This window comes from Hippichthys cyanospilos, chromosome 21 (genome assembly GCF_059441005.1).
Source record: "Hippichthys cyanospilos isolate Australia breed blue-spotted pipefish chromosome 21, RoL_Hcya_1.0, whole genome shotgun sequence".
Lineage (NCBI taxonomy): Eukaryota > Metazoa > Chordata > Actinopteri > Syngnathiformes > Syngnathidae > Hippichthys > Hippichthys cyanospilos.
The window spans coordinates 9,944,074-9,963,581 of NC_142389.1; the positions used below are offsets into that span (position 1 = coordinate 9,944,074).

Genomic DNA, 19,508 nt, shown 5'->3' on the forward strand with positions numbered 1-19,508 from the left:
TGGTTTTTAGAGCAGCCAGCGATAGCAGAATCCCTCACCCCCCCACCCCCCGGTCCGGAATATAAATCTAAAGCGTTGACCGGTCCGTGGTAAGAAAAAGGTTGGGGACCGTTGCTCTAAAGCACATACGTAATTAGCCGATGTATGCATGTACTGTAAGTGATGTGCCTGATGCATTGGCATTAAACATGTAGACTACCTAACAGTTTTTTTTTTTTTTTTTTAGTTAAAAGCCAGTAAGAAATGCTGAGTTCATAAGAGTTACTCAACATTAGCACTCAACATGTCAGGCCTTTCTTTTTAAAGGCATACACACTAAAAGTCATTTAGAACATGAAGATGTCAACACCAAGTGGGCAACAAAACAACCTGCTCTTCACGTTCACATTTAGTCGTGTATTAGGAAAAAACATAGTTTTCACTTGACGAACTGGTAGACCAATTGGAAGAATAACAAATTGTAAAAATATTTGACAAGCTGGAGCCGAGGTCACGAGTGCTTGGCCTCGTATCGAAATGTACTTAGAGGCTCTGTTTAAATGGCCCCATATCATGATATTTTAAATATAATATTTAATTTGGATTGGTTAAATATCTAATTATAAATATGAGTTTTATAGTAACGATATTTCTAACCAGGAAGTGAAGTATCTTGTTTACTAAAGCCACACCTCTTACCGTGCAGCTGCATTGCCTCCTTAATGATATCTGAATGCCAACCGACTACAAAACATCTGTCCATTTTTCTTCTTGACTGCTTATCCTCAGAGCGTTGGAGACTGCCCCAGCAAAGTGAATGAAGGAGCCAAAAACAGGCATTTTACTGACATTAAAATGCAAAAACTATGTCAAGAGGCCACACTCACTAAGAGCTGTTCCTTGTATCAAATTGAGCCTGTGGGAAACCAGTATTCATAACAACAGTTCCGCCCATGGCTGAATTATTTCTTACTGACATTGATCCTCTGGCTGTCAGCTCCCAAACACACATTTTCGCCACTTTGGCATTTCCCTACATCAAAATGTTGTAAGTAATAAATGGAACGTTGCTGTTTACTTGGTTTACTTGCAAAATATCTCCTCTTCAACTCCGAAACCAAAACGAAACTACAAGATGTGGTTAAGGTTGGCACGATTTTACTCATGTACTGCTGGTACGACGGCTTACTATCATAACTAGGCTCTTTCAAGTCATGTTTATCTGCTGAGAGCTCAGATTAACCAATGAATGCTTAAAAATGCAGCAATGAAGGGAAAATAACACTTTGGGGATGTTTAGGGTGAGAAGTCAACATTGTAACTTGGTTAAAATCTCTAAAAAGTTGAATTCAAACAGAAAGTATGGCCCTTTTCAAGGCTGTGAATACATACTTGTTCTTACTTTTTTTTTGAAGTTACATATTAATATTTTTTATGATATTTTTTGGGCACAGAATTTTGAGAGAAAAATCATTTGCTTGCTGTCTTAAGGTTTGTCTTAAACACCATATTGGGGGTGTTTATTGTCGTAGTATTGTATGACAAATATTACAAACAGTCATATTTCAATGGGGTCTGGCTTTTGTTTTTGGAATATTGTAGATTTAATCAATCAGTCTGCGATGCAGTCATTGGCAGCGTGGCACAAAACTATTTTTCCTTATGCCGCACTGCATGACACTCAATTTGGGAGCTGAGGGGAAAATTGTTTCCCGTAAAAATTTGGACAAGGCACCCTGATGTCAAAAGCTGCTGCATGTAAAATCTAAACTTCTTTGTCTTTCTGTCTTGTTCCAGGTGCTTAAGACGGCTTTTTTTTCACTCCCCAAAATTGACAAGTGAGGATTTTAACCAGAACTGGTGATTTGGACCGCCACCTGTTTTAAAACTTCTCCCGCGGATCTACAACACGCTTCACCGAGCTGCGACGGGTAACACCGCCAGCAGCGCTGGACCAGAGCGAGCGGATGCTATGTGGAGTTTAAGGCCCTCCTAAAACCCCCTCAGCACCCACTACAAAAATTTTAAAGAAGCTGAAGGATTGGCTGCCATGGACCTGTTCGGAGTTATGTGGGCCTGCTGAGAAAAGGAGCGCTTGGATTTTGCGTGAGCTTCACTCCTTACTTTTTTTTTTTTGTGACTTTAAACTATTGGAGCGGAACTTCTGGGGCCCATCCGAGCCACTTGAACAGAACCAATGCCCAGGCATGTTGTTTTTATAACCTGATGACCAGCAGAGGTAAGACATGTCCATGTATTATTCCTACAGTGGCATGCATAGTAATGTTTAAAAAAAAAAAAAAAAATCTCCATTACTCAAATCATATGACAAATCCCCTCATTTTCACTACCCGAAAAGGATTCAATTTGCAAAAAAACAATGTTTGTGTTTGTATGATTAAAGTGGGGTCATCAATAATATAAACAGTTCTGTTAGTATTTTATATGTGACATTAGTAATTGATCAAAAATGTCCTCACAATGACTTTTTTTTTTTTTTATCAGAGTACATCGGAATTACTGAAGCAATATATTCTCATGGAAATATATATATATATATATATATATATATATATATATATATATATATATATATATATATATATATATATATACACGGTATACATGCACCATTTAACTATTTTTAAGGTACGATTTTTTTTTTTTTTTATCTGTATATAGTCTATTATTTTCCCTTGGTTATTCCTTATTATTTATTTCTGATTTTAGTTTCACACATTTCACACGGCTCAGAATTGTAATTAGGTATTTTTTCCAGTTACATTGTGATCTGGGTAGCCTATTTCTTAAGATGATAGTTTTTTTTGTTTTTGTAGCTTATTTGGTTAAGCATGTCTGCCCCTCGAATTTGATGAGATAGAATTGTCGCTCAATTTAAAGTTTTGGGGGATGAAAGTTAAAAACCTGGCTTGAAGTTTGTCTCGCAAGCAAGAAAAAAAAAACTTTCTGTCATTCAGTGTTTGGATAAATGATTTAGGCAAGCCTAAACATATGGGACGGGATACACACAAAAGGCCTTTTAAGCACGTGAGCGTGTGCGTGGGTGTGCGTGTTTGTATGTTTTTCATTATGCGGTACGGTGGCTTTAGTTCGGTGATGTTATTCAGCTGGGCGGGTTGCTTTTAACCGCTTGATGCTTTTAGCTGTGGTTGGCGCAAGCACATATGTCTGCGACTGTCTATGCGCGAGCATATTTGCGTGTGCGTCCGTGTGCGTGTTCGCATGCGCATGCTTGTGTGTTGTGGTCCTGCAAGCTTTGATGTAGCCAGCACGGGTCGTATTTGGAACATGTTTTTGTGCAGTTAGGGGGAAAAACAAAGGAATGTCAAAGTAGAGACAATTCGTTTGAGTCTAAAAGTTAAGTCGGTCTATCGTTCAGAATAGATACACAGGCACATTTACGGACGTGACGTAATGGCTCTTTATATTCAACATGATCAGTGCTACGTCTGTTTGACTGAATACTTTAATATTTGTTGTTTTTACCATTACATCACCGAAAACACAGCACTTATATATACACCAAGGGATGACAATGTGTTCAATCATGCTCCAATGTGTTCGTATCAGCAAAACAAACTATCCCATTAACCTAAACTGTAGAGGTGCTCCTAGATTTATAATGAATTGATCCCCCACCCCAAACAGCCCATAATAACAACATGAACATCTTGTCTGAAGAGATCTGAATATGGCTTTGCGCCATAGCTCCCCCTCCAACCTCATAGAGCTTGAGTGGTGCTTCAATGAGGAATGAGCCAATCTGGCCAACTAAAGGTGTGCCAAGTTTGCAGCATCATATTCAAAATGACTAATTGCTTCCTTTGGTGCATCAACAAAGTACAGGGCAATGGATGTCAATATTTTTGCACAGGGGATTTGTGATACATTTGTAATGGATGTAATGGATCAATTTTAGAATAAATACAGAAGTAACAATGTGTTAAAGTATCCATCTAAAAAAAAAGTGTTACTATGTTGACACAAGGATCGACAAGGAATAAACTCACATTGAGATTGAACAGCACAAACAGTCCCCTTTTCCAATGACACAAGGTGAGTCCATTTTTTTTTTTTTTTTTACCCAGACCTAAAATTTGAATTTTTTTTTGTATCATATACATTGTGCCTGTCACTTAACTCTTTCAGTGCAATGGACACGAATTCTCATCTTTTAAAACAGTAATAAAAATAATAAAGAATTCTTGTCAAATATGTTTTTATTTAATTTTATGGAGGGTAGCTGACACCCTTGACTAGTGCTTTTCTAACATTACATCAATTGAGAGCTGTAGTGATAACTGTGACCATTGGATGGTAGTGTTGCCATAAATACTAATTCTAAGTAAAGAATGGAAATACATTTTTTATGTGATACCACCCATGTTTACATAGACATAACACACAATAGTCCATCGGCCTTGAAAGATGAGTGAAAACGCTCAATATACTGGCACTCTAAAAGTTGCCTTTTCCGTTAATGATTGGCACTGAAAGAGTTAACTTGACATGAAGGCAACCCCAACTCCTCAAATCTTTTTTATTTTTTATTGTGATTCTCTATTGGCCAAAATCAATATTATTGATTCCATGATCTAGTTCTCATTTTTAATCAATACAGAAAATGAATTAGCCGCTCAATTTTCCCTGTTTTATGGTGTCTTGTTTGCTCATTAGCATTACTGTTATGTACTTTTAGCAACAGCCGTTCAAAATGTAACCATTTTGAGACTTTCCAAATTGGTGAGGCCAAACCTTAGAATAGTTGGACCAGATAAAACCAACTTGGATTATATCCTCCCTCATAAAAAATATTTATATCTAGGTGTTGTACCAGTCCTTCCCTAATTCATGTGATGAGAAACTTTCCAGGAGGCTGGTCTATTAAGAAAAAAAATGCACACACTGTTTCGTCACAATCCAGGAAACTACCTAACAGCTAAGCAATTATTTTGTCGTGTAATTTCACACTTAATGGGTGGGCAGGCACTCCTAAGACCCAGCTATTTGTAAACAAGCTATAAAAGTCAATTTTCCATGATATGTCCCCTTTAAGGTGTTCGACTTTGGAGCTCATGCTGTAAGTTACCAATTGCCATCAATGTAGAGCATAAAACACTCATGTTCTTCCATTGCTATATAATGGGTGTTTGGAACAAGAAGTGCCAATGCATCATTTCGTAGCAAGGCCATTAACCCTCACTGTACTCACCTCCATGCCTCAGTCTTGGGAGGAAACAGTTTTTTTTTCCATCTTTGTCCCATAAACAATTCTTTTCCTGGCAGTGGCATCTACATTATTTAGACAAAGATGGATAAAGGCGTTGTCGCCAGACGTCACGGCAATTAATGACTTCATTTGTTAGTTTGCTAATGATCGACTTGTTTAAAGGACGCAGAATCAATCAAGCGTCAAAATGACAGATGTGCGTTTGCTATTGTGTGACGTGTGCATGTGATTTCATAATTGATGAAGTAACTCAAAGGGAGTGAGCACAGCGCGGTTTCATTGCGGTCGTTTTTAACGTGACTTTTATCAGGTCAGTTGCGCAGTTTGAGGTGGGCGGGACATGTATCTTGATGGTAATTAGGAGATGAGGGCTCATAAATTAAGGGTGTCAAAAATAATTCACTGTAATTAGGCGTAAACTGCAAAATCGACAAAACCGTTTTGCCTTATGGGAACTCCATCTTAACATTTATTTTAATGCAGCCAATGCAACATGTTTTTGAAGTATGTGTGGGGGAAAAATAACAAAAAAAAACTCACCACATGCTTAGATTTACTTGACTTCATAGTGTGTTATCTTTCCAGGTATATATGGGTACACTAGATCTCTGTGAATCGGGACAGAGACTCGTTACAAATTAACATTCCTATTTTTATAATTGATGCTTCTTGAAAAGTGATTAAAAGTGTCTATATCAATAGCTTTAACCAATACGTTTCAACTTGTGGACCAAGACCCAAACATAAGTCAGGGAAAACTTGTAAAGAATGAGTTCTGTTCTGTATTCTGAATTTTCAAAACAGTACCAAGGTGTACTGAGTTTCTGCATACACCATACAAAATTGGGCACGTTTCAGGAAATACAGCACTACATATTTACACTGTAGTCTCCAGCTACTCTGTAAATACAGTGTAGGTCAGCGTCTTGCTAGTTAGCCATTTGGTTTTGGTTTTTAATGGTCTTGAACAATGAAAGTTGTTGCACATGTTTTCAAAGGATATTTTGAAACAAAGGTTTGTTTTGATGTTGTGCTTATTCCTTGTTTGGCAAAAAATAATATGCTGTTTATGACTAATAGTGACTTTGTTATTACAACTAGAGAGACACACATACAGTGATCAGTAATCAAAAATAATTTTCAGACATTCTGGCAGTTTACAGAAAATCACAAAAGCGGGTTTTGTGAAAAACTGAGGCTATAATTGGGGAAACCAAATCTGCAAATAGGTTAATTTGTGGTATGTGGTGAACCATGGTACTGCTAGTCTATCTAGGTTATTAGGTTGTTCCCATGTAAAAATAGCCAAAACAATCACATATGACTGACACGTATTGGCCAAGCTAATGTTGGGGAGAGCACTCCCTGGTGCCCTTGCAACCTTGCAGGAAGAGCCATTAATCAGAAAAAAAATATAGTAACCAGACAAAAGCAGGGCCAGCGTCCAACCTAGATTTCCAAGGCCCGCTCCATTTGTCTCCGACTGTTTCTAGCCGGGCTGGGCTGAATTGCCTTAATCAGATTAGGTTTGAAACCAGCCACATTGCCAAAGGGCATACAAGCCCGACTTGTGGTTCAGCGTGAACTCGGCTCCCCTAGCCTGATCCTGCACGCTGCGTTTGCCTCCCAAGCAATTACATGTGTTGCTACTCGCTCCCGCGCTAAGCTGAGCTACACCCGTTCACCTGCTTGTATGTGTGCCGCCACAGGGTGTGTTGTCTTTTTTCTTTTCTTTTTTCTTTTCTCTGCATTTTGGCTACCACCGTGTGCCGTGGCCAAGCGAACAAGTGTTAACAAGCTCTGTGCACACAGTATTTATTTAATCCATATGCCGGTGAGCCATACAGCTGCTGCTGTGAGCGCGCGTCTGGGAGGAAATTATTGCAAAGTCAGCGCCACGGTGTTGCTGTTGGTTTTCCTAAAGGAGTTAAACATTTAAGCCATATTAGTTACACATGAGTTTTTTTTTTTTTTTTAATACCATCTGCCTTTGTGTCCAGACATCATTGAAGACGTTTGGCGGAGAGCTTTCAATTACACAAGCACTGTTGGGTTTTACTGCATTTTTTTCCTCCTTAACATTTTCTCAATGTATTGGTTTATTAGAGCAAGGGCTTGTTGTTAAAAAAATGCATGGGAGTCCACAGACAAAAAAATGTTCATCCAAATTTGCCTAGATGATAAAACAGAATAATAGTCCACTAATCCAATTTTCTGTTCCACAGCATCCTTATTACGGATGTCTAGGGATGGACAGGTATCGATATCTGGTATCAACCCATTCTTTAAAGGTATTGTGGTATTTTTGGAGGTTTGCAATACCAACCTTCTATGTAAGAACAACAACAAAAAAGTATATCCATATACATTGATCATCTAGTTATTTTTAATGAACACAGTGATTGAATACTGAAGAGAAACGACATAGCTTGCCTGAATAAACTTGATACATTCACTCTTTTGTTGTAATAGTTTTGTAAATTCTCTCTGAATGTTCAGAAGGTTTTTTTCTATTCAATTCAGTTCTGTAGTAGAATAATAGTGATGTCTGTGCGGCTGAAACATTTTGTTTGCTTGCAGTTATATTGTTGTTCCTTGGTTTACAAAACCAGTTAATGCACCCCATTTAGCCTCGCTTGCCTCCAGACGAGATGAATCAATTCCACACCGTTGCTTAATCTGGGCGTCAAGCTTCACAAATGATGGAACGCGTTGCCATGTTGTTGAATGTGGCGACTGCGTGCTCACCGCCAGTCCACTGGCTGCCAAAGCTGGGTGGTGAAAGTTACTGGAAGTTTGGATTGCTAGTTTGGAATATAGCTTGGAAACACATATCTCCTTTGAAGAGCCACGCCACAGCCAGACAGTCATTCACTGTAGATTTTTTCTTTCTTTCAAATTTATTACCTTACTCTGCTATATTAAAGAGGTAATCATGCCAGGACAAGTTAAATATCAGCTGTCTTTATGGGCCTGTGTATAGGCCTCTATTGGAATATTAAAATTGGTACCAATGGGTAATTGCCCTTGAATACCTAGTGCAGAATGTGAGTGTGCAAGTGTGGTAATCTCTATGGCAGGTTCCTTGCCATTAGCGCACCACTGAACAAGGCAGCAATTCATTCAGCAGATTTAACTGTGTGTGTGTGTGTGCTTGTGTAGTACTGTGTGTGTCTGGATGACAGGTTTCTAAATGCAGAGTGTGTGTTGTTTTTGGAGAATTGTTTCCGTGCGCCTGTCTACACCATATGGCCCTGTGTGGAAAAAGGCCTCTTTAGGGGTTTGTGCGTGCGTGCGTCTGTGTGTGTGTGTGTGTGTGTGTGTGTGTGTGTCTGCGTTGTGTGCGCACACAGCGGTCTGCGCAGAGTCGAAGCTGTAAAAACAAAAAAGTCTTGAGGAGAAAAGGAAAAAAAACGGTTGCACTCAGAGCGGTGATGTCAGACACTACCTCGCTTACTTTCACTCGCCACCTAAAGAAATCACAATCACTGTCATGGCTCGCCGTTTGGAGTGCACATTGCTGGGAGGGAAGCTTGTTGATGATGTCATAGGACTACCACAAAAGATCTATTAATCATGTGATGTGAATAAATATGATGCACATTTTCGTCACTGTCATCCCTGGTTTGCTTAACAGCAGATGAAAACCCAGTGTTTTAGTACCTTGGGCAACAACCAATCACGGCTGGGTTTGGTCACATAATGCAAACTGAGAACAGAAACACTGTTATGTCATTTTCAGTTGACAACAAATGGCCACCCCCTGAAATGGCGATTAAGGGCGGTAGATTTTACTGCTCAATTCATACTTCACAAATGCAAATCAGGAAGTCACGATTAAATAAGTGTAGATTAAATAAGACCCCTTTTGAATAATAAAGGATGGATTTCCTGATAATTTGTGACAAACTGATAAAAGCATGGTTGATAATGATGACTTCTCCTAACCAGGGGCTAAAATTAGCAACGCGACAAGACTTTTCCAGCCGTCTGCTTGTTTTCTAGAGCCCCTTATTGTCACAAGGCTTGCTGGTGCCTAACCCTGTTGACTTCGGGCAGTGAGCGGGGGACACCCAAAACTGGTTGACAGCCAATTGCAGGGCACACAGAGACAAACAACCATAAACGCACCCAATCACATCTAAGGACAATTCAGAATAGTGTCTAATACACTTGCCATGCATGTTTTTGGAGGGTGGGAGGAAGCCGGAGTGAACTCACGAGGGCTCGGGAAGAACGTGCAAACGCTACACGGGAAGGCCGGCGTGAGGTGGATTTGAACTCTGGTCCCTGAACTGCTAACCACTGTTCCACTGAGCCGCTGAAAAGACTTTTAAGAAATTTAAATGTCAAAATGCTAAGTCCACTTCAATCAAATTGCAGGAATAAGTTGCATTTGGTGTTCTGGAGAAATTGAGACATTTGTGTGGGGCGTAAGAATTGAATCTTTGGGGTATGTGTTGTATTGTATTGCCTATTGAGGATCTGGTCAAAAATTGAGGATCTGGTCAAAAAACACCATAAGTAAACTTATGTAACTTAATTTCTAGTTTTCCTCACATATTCCAATTCGTCTTCTACTCAAGCGAACCTCCTCCTATGATTGGCTGACAAGTTTGTTAAAAATATCCACAAGTTTTTCAGAGCAGGCAAAAATACTGAGACATGTCAAAATATGTCTTGTTTTGAAAACTTGTTCAAAAGATATATTTTTTTGTCAATTTATTGAAGAAGTGTTTTGATTTCCATCCCAAATGTTTTATTTATTTATTTATTTTGTTTGTTTTTTTGGGGGTTCTAGTTTGGTCCTTATTGTCAATAAAGCCATTGTTTTCCAAATGTTCCAGATGTTTGTAAATGTCTTATTTTGATTGAACACAAATACCATCACTCTGTGTTCATATAGGATTAAAGAAATGTCAGGCTGCAATTGTGAACATTTGGAACATTTTAGGAACATTTCATTATCACAAATAATCAATTAGTTTGGTAACTGATTAGTTGTCGATTAATCGTTGCACCTCTATTTGTTCACAGCTGTGGCAAGAGAGTTCCACTTCTGTCCCATTCCTAATGTTTTCCGTGTGGGAACTTTTACGCTCTGTGCCAGACAGACAAATCTCAATATGATATGTACTCAATATGTACAGTACCATTACAACCCTTGTGAGAGCATTGATACTTTTGGCAGCAATATCTAAATATCATATCTCGAGTTACTATGCAATTCCGAACCCTAATGTCCAACACTTGCTGAATATGTATTTTCAAGCCCAGTTTATCCTGCCTGATAGTGTTTCTTACTTGTTTTTGGCTTGTTCCGAAATTATCACTTCAGGTTTTTTTCCCCCCACACGTGCTTTTCTCATGTTTTTTTTGTGTCCGTTTTCCTTGCGACTTTGGTTTACTTTGGCATAACAGTTGGCGTGGTGGTCGCGAGTGCGAGACCTGCGAACAATCAACGTCTCACACATGCAGAAACACTTGAACAGTGCACTCCTCGTCGCTCGTCATGTGTTGACAGATGTAAGTAGATCTATGTACTGCTCCAAGGAACCCGAAATTTGCAAAGCTTCTTAAAACTGATTTGTAAGAATGGTCTGAGGGGAAAAAAAACAAAAAATACTGGCTTGCTAATTAGTTATTATTGCACTGTCTGAGACATGTATAGAATAGAACAAACCAGTCATAGATGTACTTCTTTTTAGAGTTATTATAAACCCTCAAACTATTAGGTCAAACAAAGGCAAGCAAACGTGAGTGTTTAGACGCAAAATCCTTACAGAAGTGGTTCACTAACTCAATTTGTATTGAAACAGCTGCAAGAAAGGCCTTTTTGTTTCTAATGGCTGCTCTCTCTGGTTTAGTTTCAACATGTTCCATTTAATGTACAACATCTGTTGGGAGAGCAGCCTCTCGTTTTGGTGCCTCCATCAAGTTTCCGCAATGGAGTGCACCCCTACACACCCACCCCATCAGAAAAGAGGTTTTAGGCTTTATGTTAACAGGATCACAGAAGGAAAAAAAAAATCTTATTAGTCCCCTGGAGGGGAACAATTATTGAACACTGTCACTGTCAAATGAGAAGCATATATCTCCCAGTTTTCTAATCTTTTGACTCGGAAACAACAGAAATGGTTCATAAAATATCGTCAGTCAGTGGTGCACATTGTCTTTGTTAAAAAGCTAAGAAATCAGCTCCAAGCAACGGTTTGGACAACCATTTTTTTACAGCCTCTTTGCACGCTCAACCAAGCTGAGTCGAAAGATATCGCACTGCCTGTCAAATCAAGTCAGGTAAATGCGCGCAGAACCTAAACGTCCTCTGCGAACCCCCACGGACTTGAATTCTCGCCTGGTCGTAACATGTCTGATTGGATCTCCCATGCAAATGAAGACCGGGGAGGCAGCAAGTCAATTGTGCTTATCGCCCGTTGATTAAAAAGGAGAAAACCGTAGCAGCGCTCCAGGCAATACCCCATCGCCTGGGGCGTTTGATGCACTCATAATACATTTTTCAGCCAAGTGTAAAAGTCAAATCAAAAGTCCTGCTCATGCTTTAGCCAATCTCCCTTCTCCCGTGCTGCCTCTGCATGCTAACGACACACTCTTATTGCATGGGGAGAAAAAAATCTGAAACTGGAGTCAGACACCTGTAACGTTCTCTAAGCCATACTTTGGAGTATTATAAATTTGTAATACATTGTCATATACAAAACCCATTATTACACACACACTTTGGGCAACTTTAAATGGGATATGTGGCCACCATTTGTGGAATTTTCTTTACAAAAGAAAAACTTGGAATGAGCATCTCATGCTTCGAAATACCCCTTATAAAAAAATAGTCACCAAAAAATAATAAACTGTTTTTGTACGTGACATACTTTGCTAACCACATTGCTTTTTTCACAGATAAATTTGTACTAGTTGTTGATTTTATTGAAAGCATATGTCTGGTTTTGAAACATGATGCTAAATTTGACTGTATAGGATAAATCCTGTGAAGACTGTTCTTCAGAAACCTTATTGCACATTGGTTTGTGTCATCAGCTTCAATTTCCGTGGTTTCCTTGGTCGTTACCGCCACTGCTTAACCCTGCCTTATTTGAAGTTTATGGCCAAATTTTCTAATAGGCGATATCACATCAAAACAATCCATGCAAAAGACTGAGTTTCTCTTAAAAATTTCAGCTGTTTTTCAAACTTATTTCTGCCTCAGGTGGAATTTACTGAACATACCTTAGCATATAACAGATTGTCATTTAAAAAAAAAAAAAAATCTGTCATTTGCATCTCTAAAGCTTTTATCCATCCATACATTTTCTAGAGCTGCTTAACCTCACAAGGGTCACAGGCTTGCTGGTGCCTATCCCAGTTGTCTTTGGGCAGCAGGGACCCACATGGACTGGTTGCTAGCCAATCGCAGATAAAGCTTTTATTTGACTAACTTTTAACTTTTTTCTCATAGCATTAATCACGTTTTTTTGGTAAAAAAAAAAAAAACATTTGTTCTTATTTAGATAGCTTTCGGAGTAAGGGTGTTCTTGGAAAACCTCTGGCCAGGAATCATCCTTTGACCAAAATTATTTTCATTTCACTTGACAAATTGTTTTCAGTTCCCTTCTGGGAGAACTGATTAAAAGATCATCAAATTCATTACTCCTCTCCCTCCAGAAAGTTTCTTTTTTTTAACTGATATCGGCATTGCTACATTTCTCCTCGGCGTCTTGTCATTCGGTTTTCATTTGATTTCCTTTGTGTTACACAAAAGACCAACATCAATCTCCTCTGACTTCATCAAACTTGAAGCATACCCGCGTATAAACTATGGATTTTGCGATAGCAAGATCCTCTGGACTTGATTAACGAGAGGTATCCGACTGCGGCCTCCTGCGTCTCTTCCCGGTGTGAACCCTTCATCTCATCTCAGTCTTTCTCTTTGCTCGCTTCGGTATCTTGATGCAGTCCCACATTCTGCGGCCACATCCAAACATTTACATTTCTGCTTTCAAGTGCTGTTTATATATGGCCTTATCTACTATCTAGCATGCACCCGGGTGCATTCAGACAAGGACGGTCGGTGAATCAAGTCCCCGTCAGACTGACATCAACACAGTTGCTTTGTCCATAATAGGACAGAGGGAGGAAAAGAGAGTGCCACATAGACACAAGGAGGAGAGACAGATCATTTGCCACCACAGTATTTTGTGGTGAGGTGACGCATGGAACTTTGGGGACTTTCGCTCACAAGATTTTTTTGTTTTCTTTTATGTCTCTCTTGTGCTATAGAATAGCCAATATTTTGCACTCCACGACAATAGCAAATTCCGCTTGTCCTGGTTAGGTTGTCGAACTTATTTTCATCTCAGCTGACTTTGGGCTATGGGGAGTCTATCCCATGGAGTGTTCACCTGATTGCAGGGATTTGCCTATGTCTTTCTCACTTTTTGGTCAGCAATTAATACGTGTTTTAAGTACTGCTGGTTTTCTTTGCAATCATCCCATCCCAGAAAAAATACTGAGCTTGTGTTAGCACTATGGCTAAGCGAACTTAAAATTCTGCAGACTAACTCAAACCAGACAGCTTTAGTTGTGTTGAATGTCTTCTCTTTCTGTTTTGCGATATCAGTTCTGTGTGTGTTTTTGTGTCATTAAAGCGTCAATTGCGGAGAAGGGAATTCAACACCTTTTTTTTTTTTTATTATTTAATTTACAATGGTAATTTCCAAGCAGGCCAACAGATGTAAATATGGCATGCTGTTTAATATTGTGGTTGTGGAATATGAATTAAGCAGCAAAATCCACCCGTTTTTTTTTTTTTTTTTCCCCAGTTCAGGCGGTAGCTGTTTGCCCTTTACCGTCAAATGAAAATGACTTCACAGTAATACAAAGCTTAGTAACGACCATTCACGGCTCAGCTTGCGAATCACATGATCAAACTTAGAAAAGAGGTGGGCTGTGAGGTGGACTGTGTGTTCATTAGCGGAGGGTGTACACTAATTGCCACAACATTCAGCATAACGGTGAGTTGTAGTCTTAAACAGTCAAAATATCTTAACGTGAAACAAGAAAAGGATGATGTCTACTTTAATGTACTACACAAATGTCAGTGATCTCATCAAGATGAAGGAAAAGGCTGTCATAGAACCCTCCCGTCAAGCATGACTTTTGTTACCAATACGGCTAGGGGCTGAGCTCGAGGCTTGCGAAGAATTGTGCTGCAGCGACACTTTCGAGTAAATTCAGCAACTTGTTCCATCCTTGCTAGGCTTTCCTAAGATAGGTGCTACCCCGGTTGTGCTTAAATGTTGCATTAGTCTTAATGTGATAGAAACTCAACATAATAAAACCAACTGTCAAAGGGCAGTCTAATTCTTCTTCCTGTTTGGAAGCCCATTTCCTGGTGCACCTTCAGTTTCATTTTGAGGACTTGATTTGTCATCCCGACCCTACTCTGAGGCATCCTGACCCCTTGACATCCTCGTCTGTCCAAAACAAGACGAAAAGGAGAACTCTGCTCCAGGGATCTGTAGTGTGTCACACCAGTGCGTGATGGGCCGGGAATTTGACACTCGGTATCTGCTTATCTGCTTCGAGAGAAAGAGTCATGGGCCCTCAGTGGTAGATGTGTAGTCTGATTGTTATCACGCCGTTTGACTCCCATCTGCTTTTAAGGCAATGAATTCACATCTCTTCTTCCTTCACGTCTTGTGAGCCCTTTCGTCTTCTCATGTCTGGTTTTAATCTGTCCTTCTTCCCTGCCCTTTCTTCTGACTTTTTTTTTTTTTTTATCTTCCGGGACTATCACATGGCACTATTTTTATTTGTTTTTTGAAATTATGTGTAATTAGCGTCGAGACAGGAAATCCCGAATATCAGGTTTGGTGAGTCTTATTTACAAGAGATTGTTACCTCCAACAACAATGAATGTAAAACTTTGAACTGTGACAAGACCCCTCAGGTGAGATGTTTTACCGTCTGTCAACCTGCAGCAAGGACACATTGATCTCTCCACCTGCATGTCTGAACTGTTGCCAAGATTGCGGTTTGTTTAGCGGTCGCTCAACTCAATCTCAAGCGCGTGATGGCACACGTACAAATAAGGCGGCCAACGATTGATTGACAGCGGGATTTGGCATGATTTTTTTTTTTCCTTTTACCCTTGATTTCACAATTGACACGTGTATATTTGAAATGATACGGCTGAGTCGCTCTGGTCTTGACTCGCTCGTAGATGACGCATCAGACTGTTAGTTTTCCAAAACACAACAAAAGGGGAAGCCTCAACTAGCACACCCTTCTTATCTTTTTTTTTTTTTGCGTGTGTGTGATTCATCGGCGGCGTAGATCAGAGTAGGATCAGGGCGAGGAATAAAAGGCAAAGGGGTGAGGTTGTCAACAAAAGATAGTTGATGAAAAGATTAAGGGTGTAGTAACTGCTGATCTCAGCAGTGAAATCTTTGTGTATGTGTGCCAGCATTTCTGTGTGCAATTTTGTTTGTTCATATCTAAGGGCGTACCAACAGTTGAGAAGGGCGTGAGAACGACAGATTGCATTCCTACGCCATCAAAAATTGTCTGTCTTTGCCTTGATTACGACTCCACACCTGAATCTATTTTAAATTAAGTGGGCAGGTCACATGGGCCGATGTCCACTTAAAACAATGCACAACACAGTCAAGAGGGGATATGTAAAATCATGCAAAACCTTGATGCTGGGGTACACTCCATACATTTTGATGCTCAGCATAGAGTGAACTAATGCTTCTACGAACGATTAATTAAATCCCAAAGACATTTGACCATAAATTAAGAGTTCTGACATTTAATCGTTGGTACCTATACATGTGTATTGCTTTTTCAAGTGTTTGGCTAAAGGTGCATCTAAAAATGGCTGATAATAAATGAATTAAGTAATAAAGTGATCAATTACATAAGTAATTGATTATTTCAGTATTGTACCTAAATTAAACAATTACGAAAGCCAAATTAAAAAAAAAAGAATGTCTGGGGTTGAATGAGTTCATAATTACTCTCTGTCACTTTGTCTTTTAATTCTTTTAATATATCAAGGAAATATTTCTGTTTGTCCCTTTACTTAACAAATACATTGGTTCAAATTGACTGTGCAAAAATGCACTTTTTAGTTGTTGCTAGTTTGGTACATCACATAAAAAAGTCTGCAAAATGTTCCCTTTTTTTCTAAGTAAAATATATATCTTTGAAAATTTCCTGATTTCTGACTCAAAATGTTAGTCAGACTGCTTTCATGAAGACATTTTTTAATATTTACTCTTCAAAAGCAGTATTTCTCACCAATTTAGCTTTCTCAATGATTTGGTCATTAATTAGTTGTTGACTTAATGGTTGGAACTCTACAGTGTATTGTATGTTATTACTTATTGAACCATAAAAACGTGGTGAGTTTCACATGTAAGAAGCAGATTGACACAATGTTTTTTTTTTTAAGTCATTGGTAAATGTCTGGTATATGCAAAGCGACTGACTTCCTTACTCAAGAAAGCCACGTTCTTGTATCCTGCATTGTCATAACCGTTACTATTGTTGTTGCAGTTTCATCAGCTTGTTTTTAAGCTGAGCTTTTTGAGTGCTGTGGAGTTCCTGCAGGCGGGTCACAGCTCCTGATAAGCATCAGCTCGCATCGCAGCATGCATGCATGTCTGCTTGTTTTTCAACATATTTCTCTTTTTTTTTTGAAGGACAGAGGAAATGAAACCTCAGACTGAGGCCTCTGAGGCTATTTGAACTGACTCTGTGTCCTCGTGCTTTTTTTTTTAAATCCCTGTGTGTTTGTTGTATTCTTCAAAACACATGTGCCAGGAACCGATCGGCTCTCAGTGCCACCACATCCTCTCTTCTGTTAGTTTATCTTGTGCCTCTCGGTCTTTTGTCACCTGAGTGGGAGCACTTAAGGGAAGCAATCCAGTTGGGTTGCCTTAAAATACTCTCAATTATTAGCACCCAATTGTTGGGACTAATCCTATTTATGTAGTCACATTCCAAAGGAGCGGATCATTAATTTCAATCATGTAGAATCCTGTGAGAGGAAATTAATCCGTCCCGATCAATTTTTATTGAACGATCGTGTGCATGTTGTCTTATTGCGCAATTGCATCCATGTTTACAAACTCCCAGTTGTGCCATTGCATGTAAGCATTCATATTTCTTCATTTTAAATTAATTTATTTTTGGTTATTCTATTAGCAGGATTAGATCATGTTAAACCAGCAGTTAATTCATCAATGCATACATCAATGCAAGGTCGTGAGCAACCTCCTGTATGCGAAACATCCATACAGGTTGTATTATTGCTTTGCCTTGGCAGCCTGTTTAACTATAATTAATTACATTCGCTCATTGTGTTAGTCAGAGCTTTCCACTTACTTACCTCAGCGGTTGAATGCTCTAAAAGCAACATTGTACAATATTTAACAGTTTAAAGTGGCACCCATATGTTTTAACATGTTTGTGATGTCCTTTTGTAAATTACTGAAATGATCAAGAATTAAACCACAGTACCTTTTTGGGCTGGATTATGAATATTAGCCCCATTTATAATTCAGAATCTAGCAAATTCCTGACTGATTAATTCCCAAATATATTGAGGGAAATAGGGGAATAGAGGACTGATTGAACATGTTGACTGTACTGTTAGCGTCTCATGCTAACCCCTCGAAATTTTTATTTATTTATTTATTTTTTAAATGGGACGTGACCACACATGGTATATTTGATGACATTCACACACTCAGACAGCGTATGCTCTAAAGACTGTAGTGAGGGAAGCGCTGTCTGTGTTTTAGTTTGAGTGTGTGTATGTGTGTTTGCAAAGTCAAAATCCAGACAAGAGGCCAGACTTTTCAGGCTTATACACTCTCAGGTCACATCTTATTGAAATAACAGAAGAGATGCATTGTCTGCGCTCTCGTCTTCTGTTTCGCTCTGCGACTGAAATACTCCCAAGTTACTAAGGATAGTGATCATTCGTATGAGTGTTTATTGTTTATGCAGCGCTAACGGCATCCAACTTTATTGACTGATATGCAGTCGCTGACGAGGTAGTTGTATCATTTGTATTCTATTTGGGGTACTGGTGAGCCCTCAAAATGTTCCCTTCAGAGCTGTAAACAGTCAGATGACTTGAACCCAGTGAAGTTAGTTTATTGGTGATGACCAAAGTGCATATCAGTATTGCATAATTCCAATTGGCTAATTTAAATAGATAAACCAGTGTACTGTAACTCCAAAACAGTAGGCCTACCTTAACAAGGTGTTACATAATGTTACACACATCATGGTTTGCATCAGGATGAGACAAGAGATGGAGCGAGGTAAAATTGGCAGAACTGAGAGCGTGATGAATGTGTGTGGGTGTGTTTGACACATTAATTGAGAGCGATGGATGAAAGATGGAGTGATATGGAGCTGGTGCATTCATGGAGAAGTACAACTGGAAAGAGAGCGATTTAGTAGGTTGATTTGAAAGGTCTCGAAACTGCCTAATTAGGTTTGACATTTATGATGACATTTTTGACATACTGTTACTTCACTGTATGGAGTACCTGACTCCACTATCTACCAACCAAATGTCTCTGTATGTCATTTTCATTCTCTTTGGAGAGAACCAGTGGAGCTATACAAGAAGTTTGCATATATTTGGCAAGTACGATTTTCAACGAGTATGTTTGGAAGATGGTATCATGTTGTCAGTCTGTGAAATTCAGGCTTGTAATAACACCTATAAAAGGAAATCTCTTGGAATTTTTGATCAGCACAACTTTTGAGTCCGTGAAGGAAGACAGAAGACAAACTTTCATCTTGAGCCATGTAACAATTCTTCATTGCCTGGGTCTATTCAGTTTGGTTGATTTGGTTGACTGGTTTTTTTTGTTTTGTTGGAATGGTTTGATTGGATTAGTTCGTTAATACAGCAGTTTTATAGGTTGCATGGCTTAAGTAACTAGCAACATTAAAACAATAATCAAATTAATAATTAATGCTGCTAATCATCAAATATTTTACAGACTTACAGTTATCCAAATCCTCTGAATTTCAGTATTTTCTGACATAAGAATGTAGCCTTATTATCATGGTGTTTAATCAAAATCAGATAAACAGGAAATACTTTCACTTTGGAAAACATTTATAACATATTTTAGTTTTATATACTATATTTTCCCCTGCACTGTCACCTAGAAAATGTTTTTGCTTAAACAAATAGAACTTGGAATGATTTTGTTTTTAAACCTGACTC

General features: G+C 38.9%; 1 protein-coding gene across 3 annotated transcripts in view; it reads left to right on the top strand.

The window, feature by feature from the left end:
* Positions 1-19,508, top strand: part of trps1 (trichorhinophalangeal syndrome I) — an 89,321-nt gene that overhangs the window by 16,184 nt on the left and 53,629 nt on the right. For all 3 annotated transcript variants that reach the window (XM_088405441.1, XM_088405442.1, XM_088405443.1), the window contains exon 2: positions 1,777-2,218. In XM_088405441.1, the coding sequence (XP_088261567.1) occupies positions 2,206-2,218 (13 nt within the window). In that variant the 5' untranslated portion in view covers positions 1,777-2,205. The remainder of the gene's footprint in view (positions 1-1,776; positions 2,219-19,508) is intronic.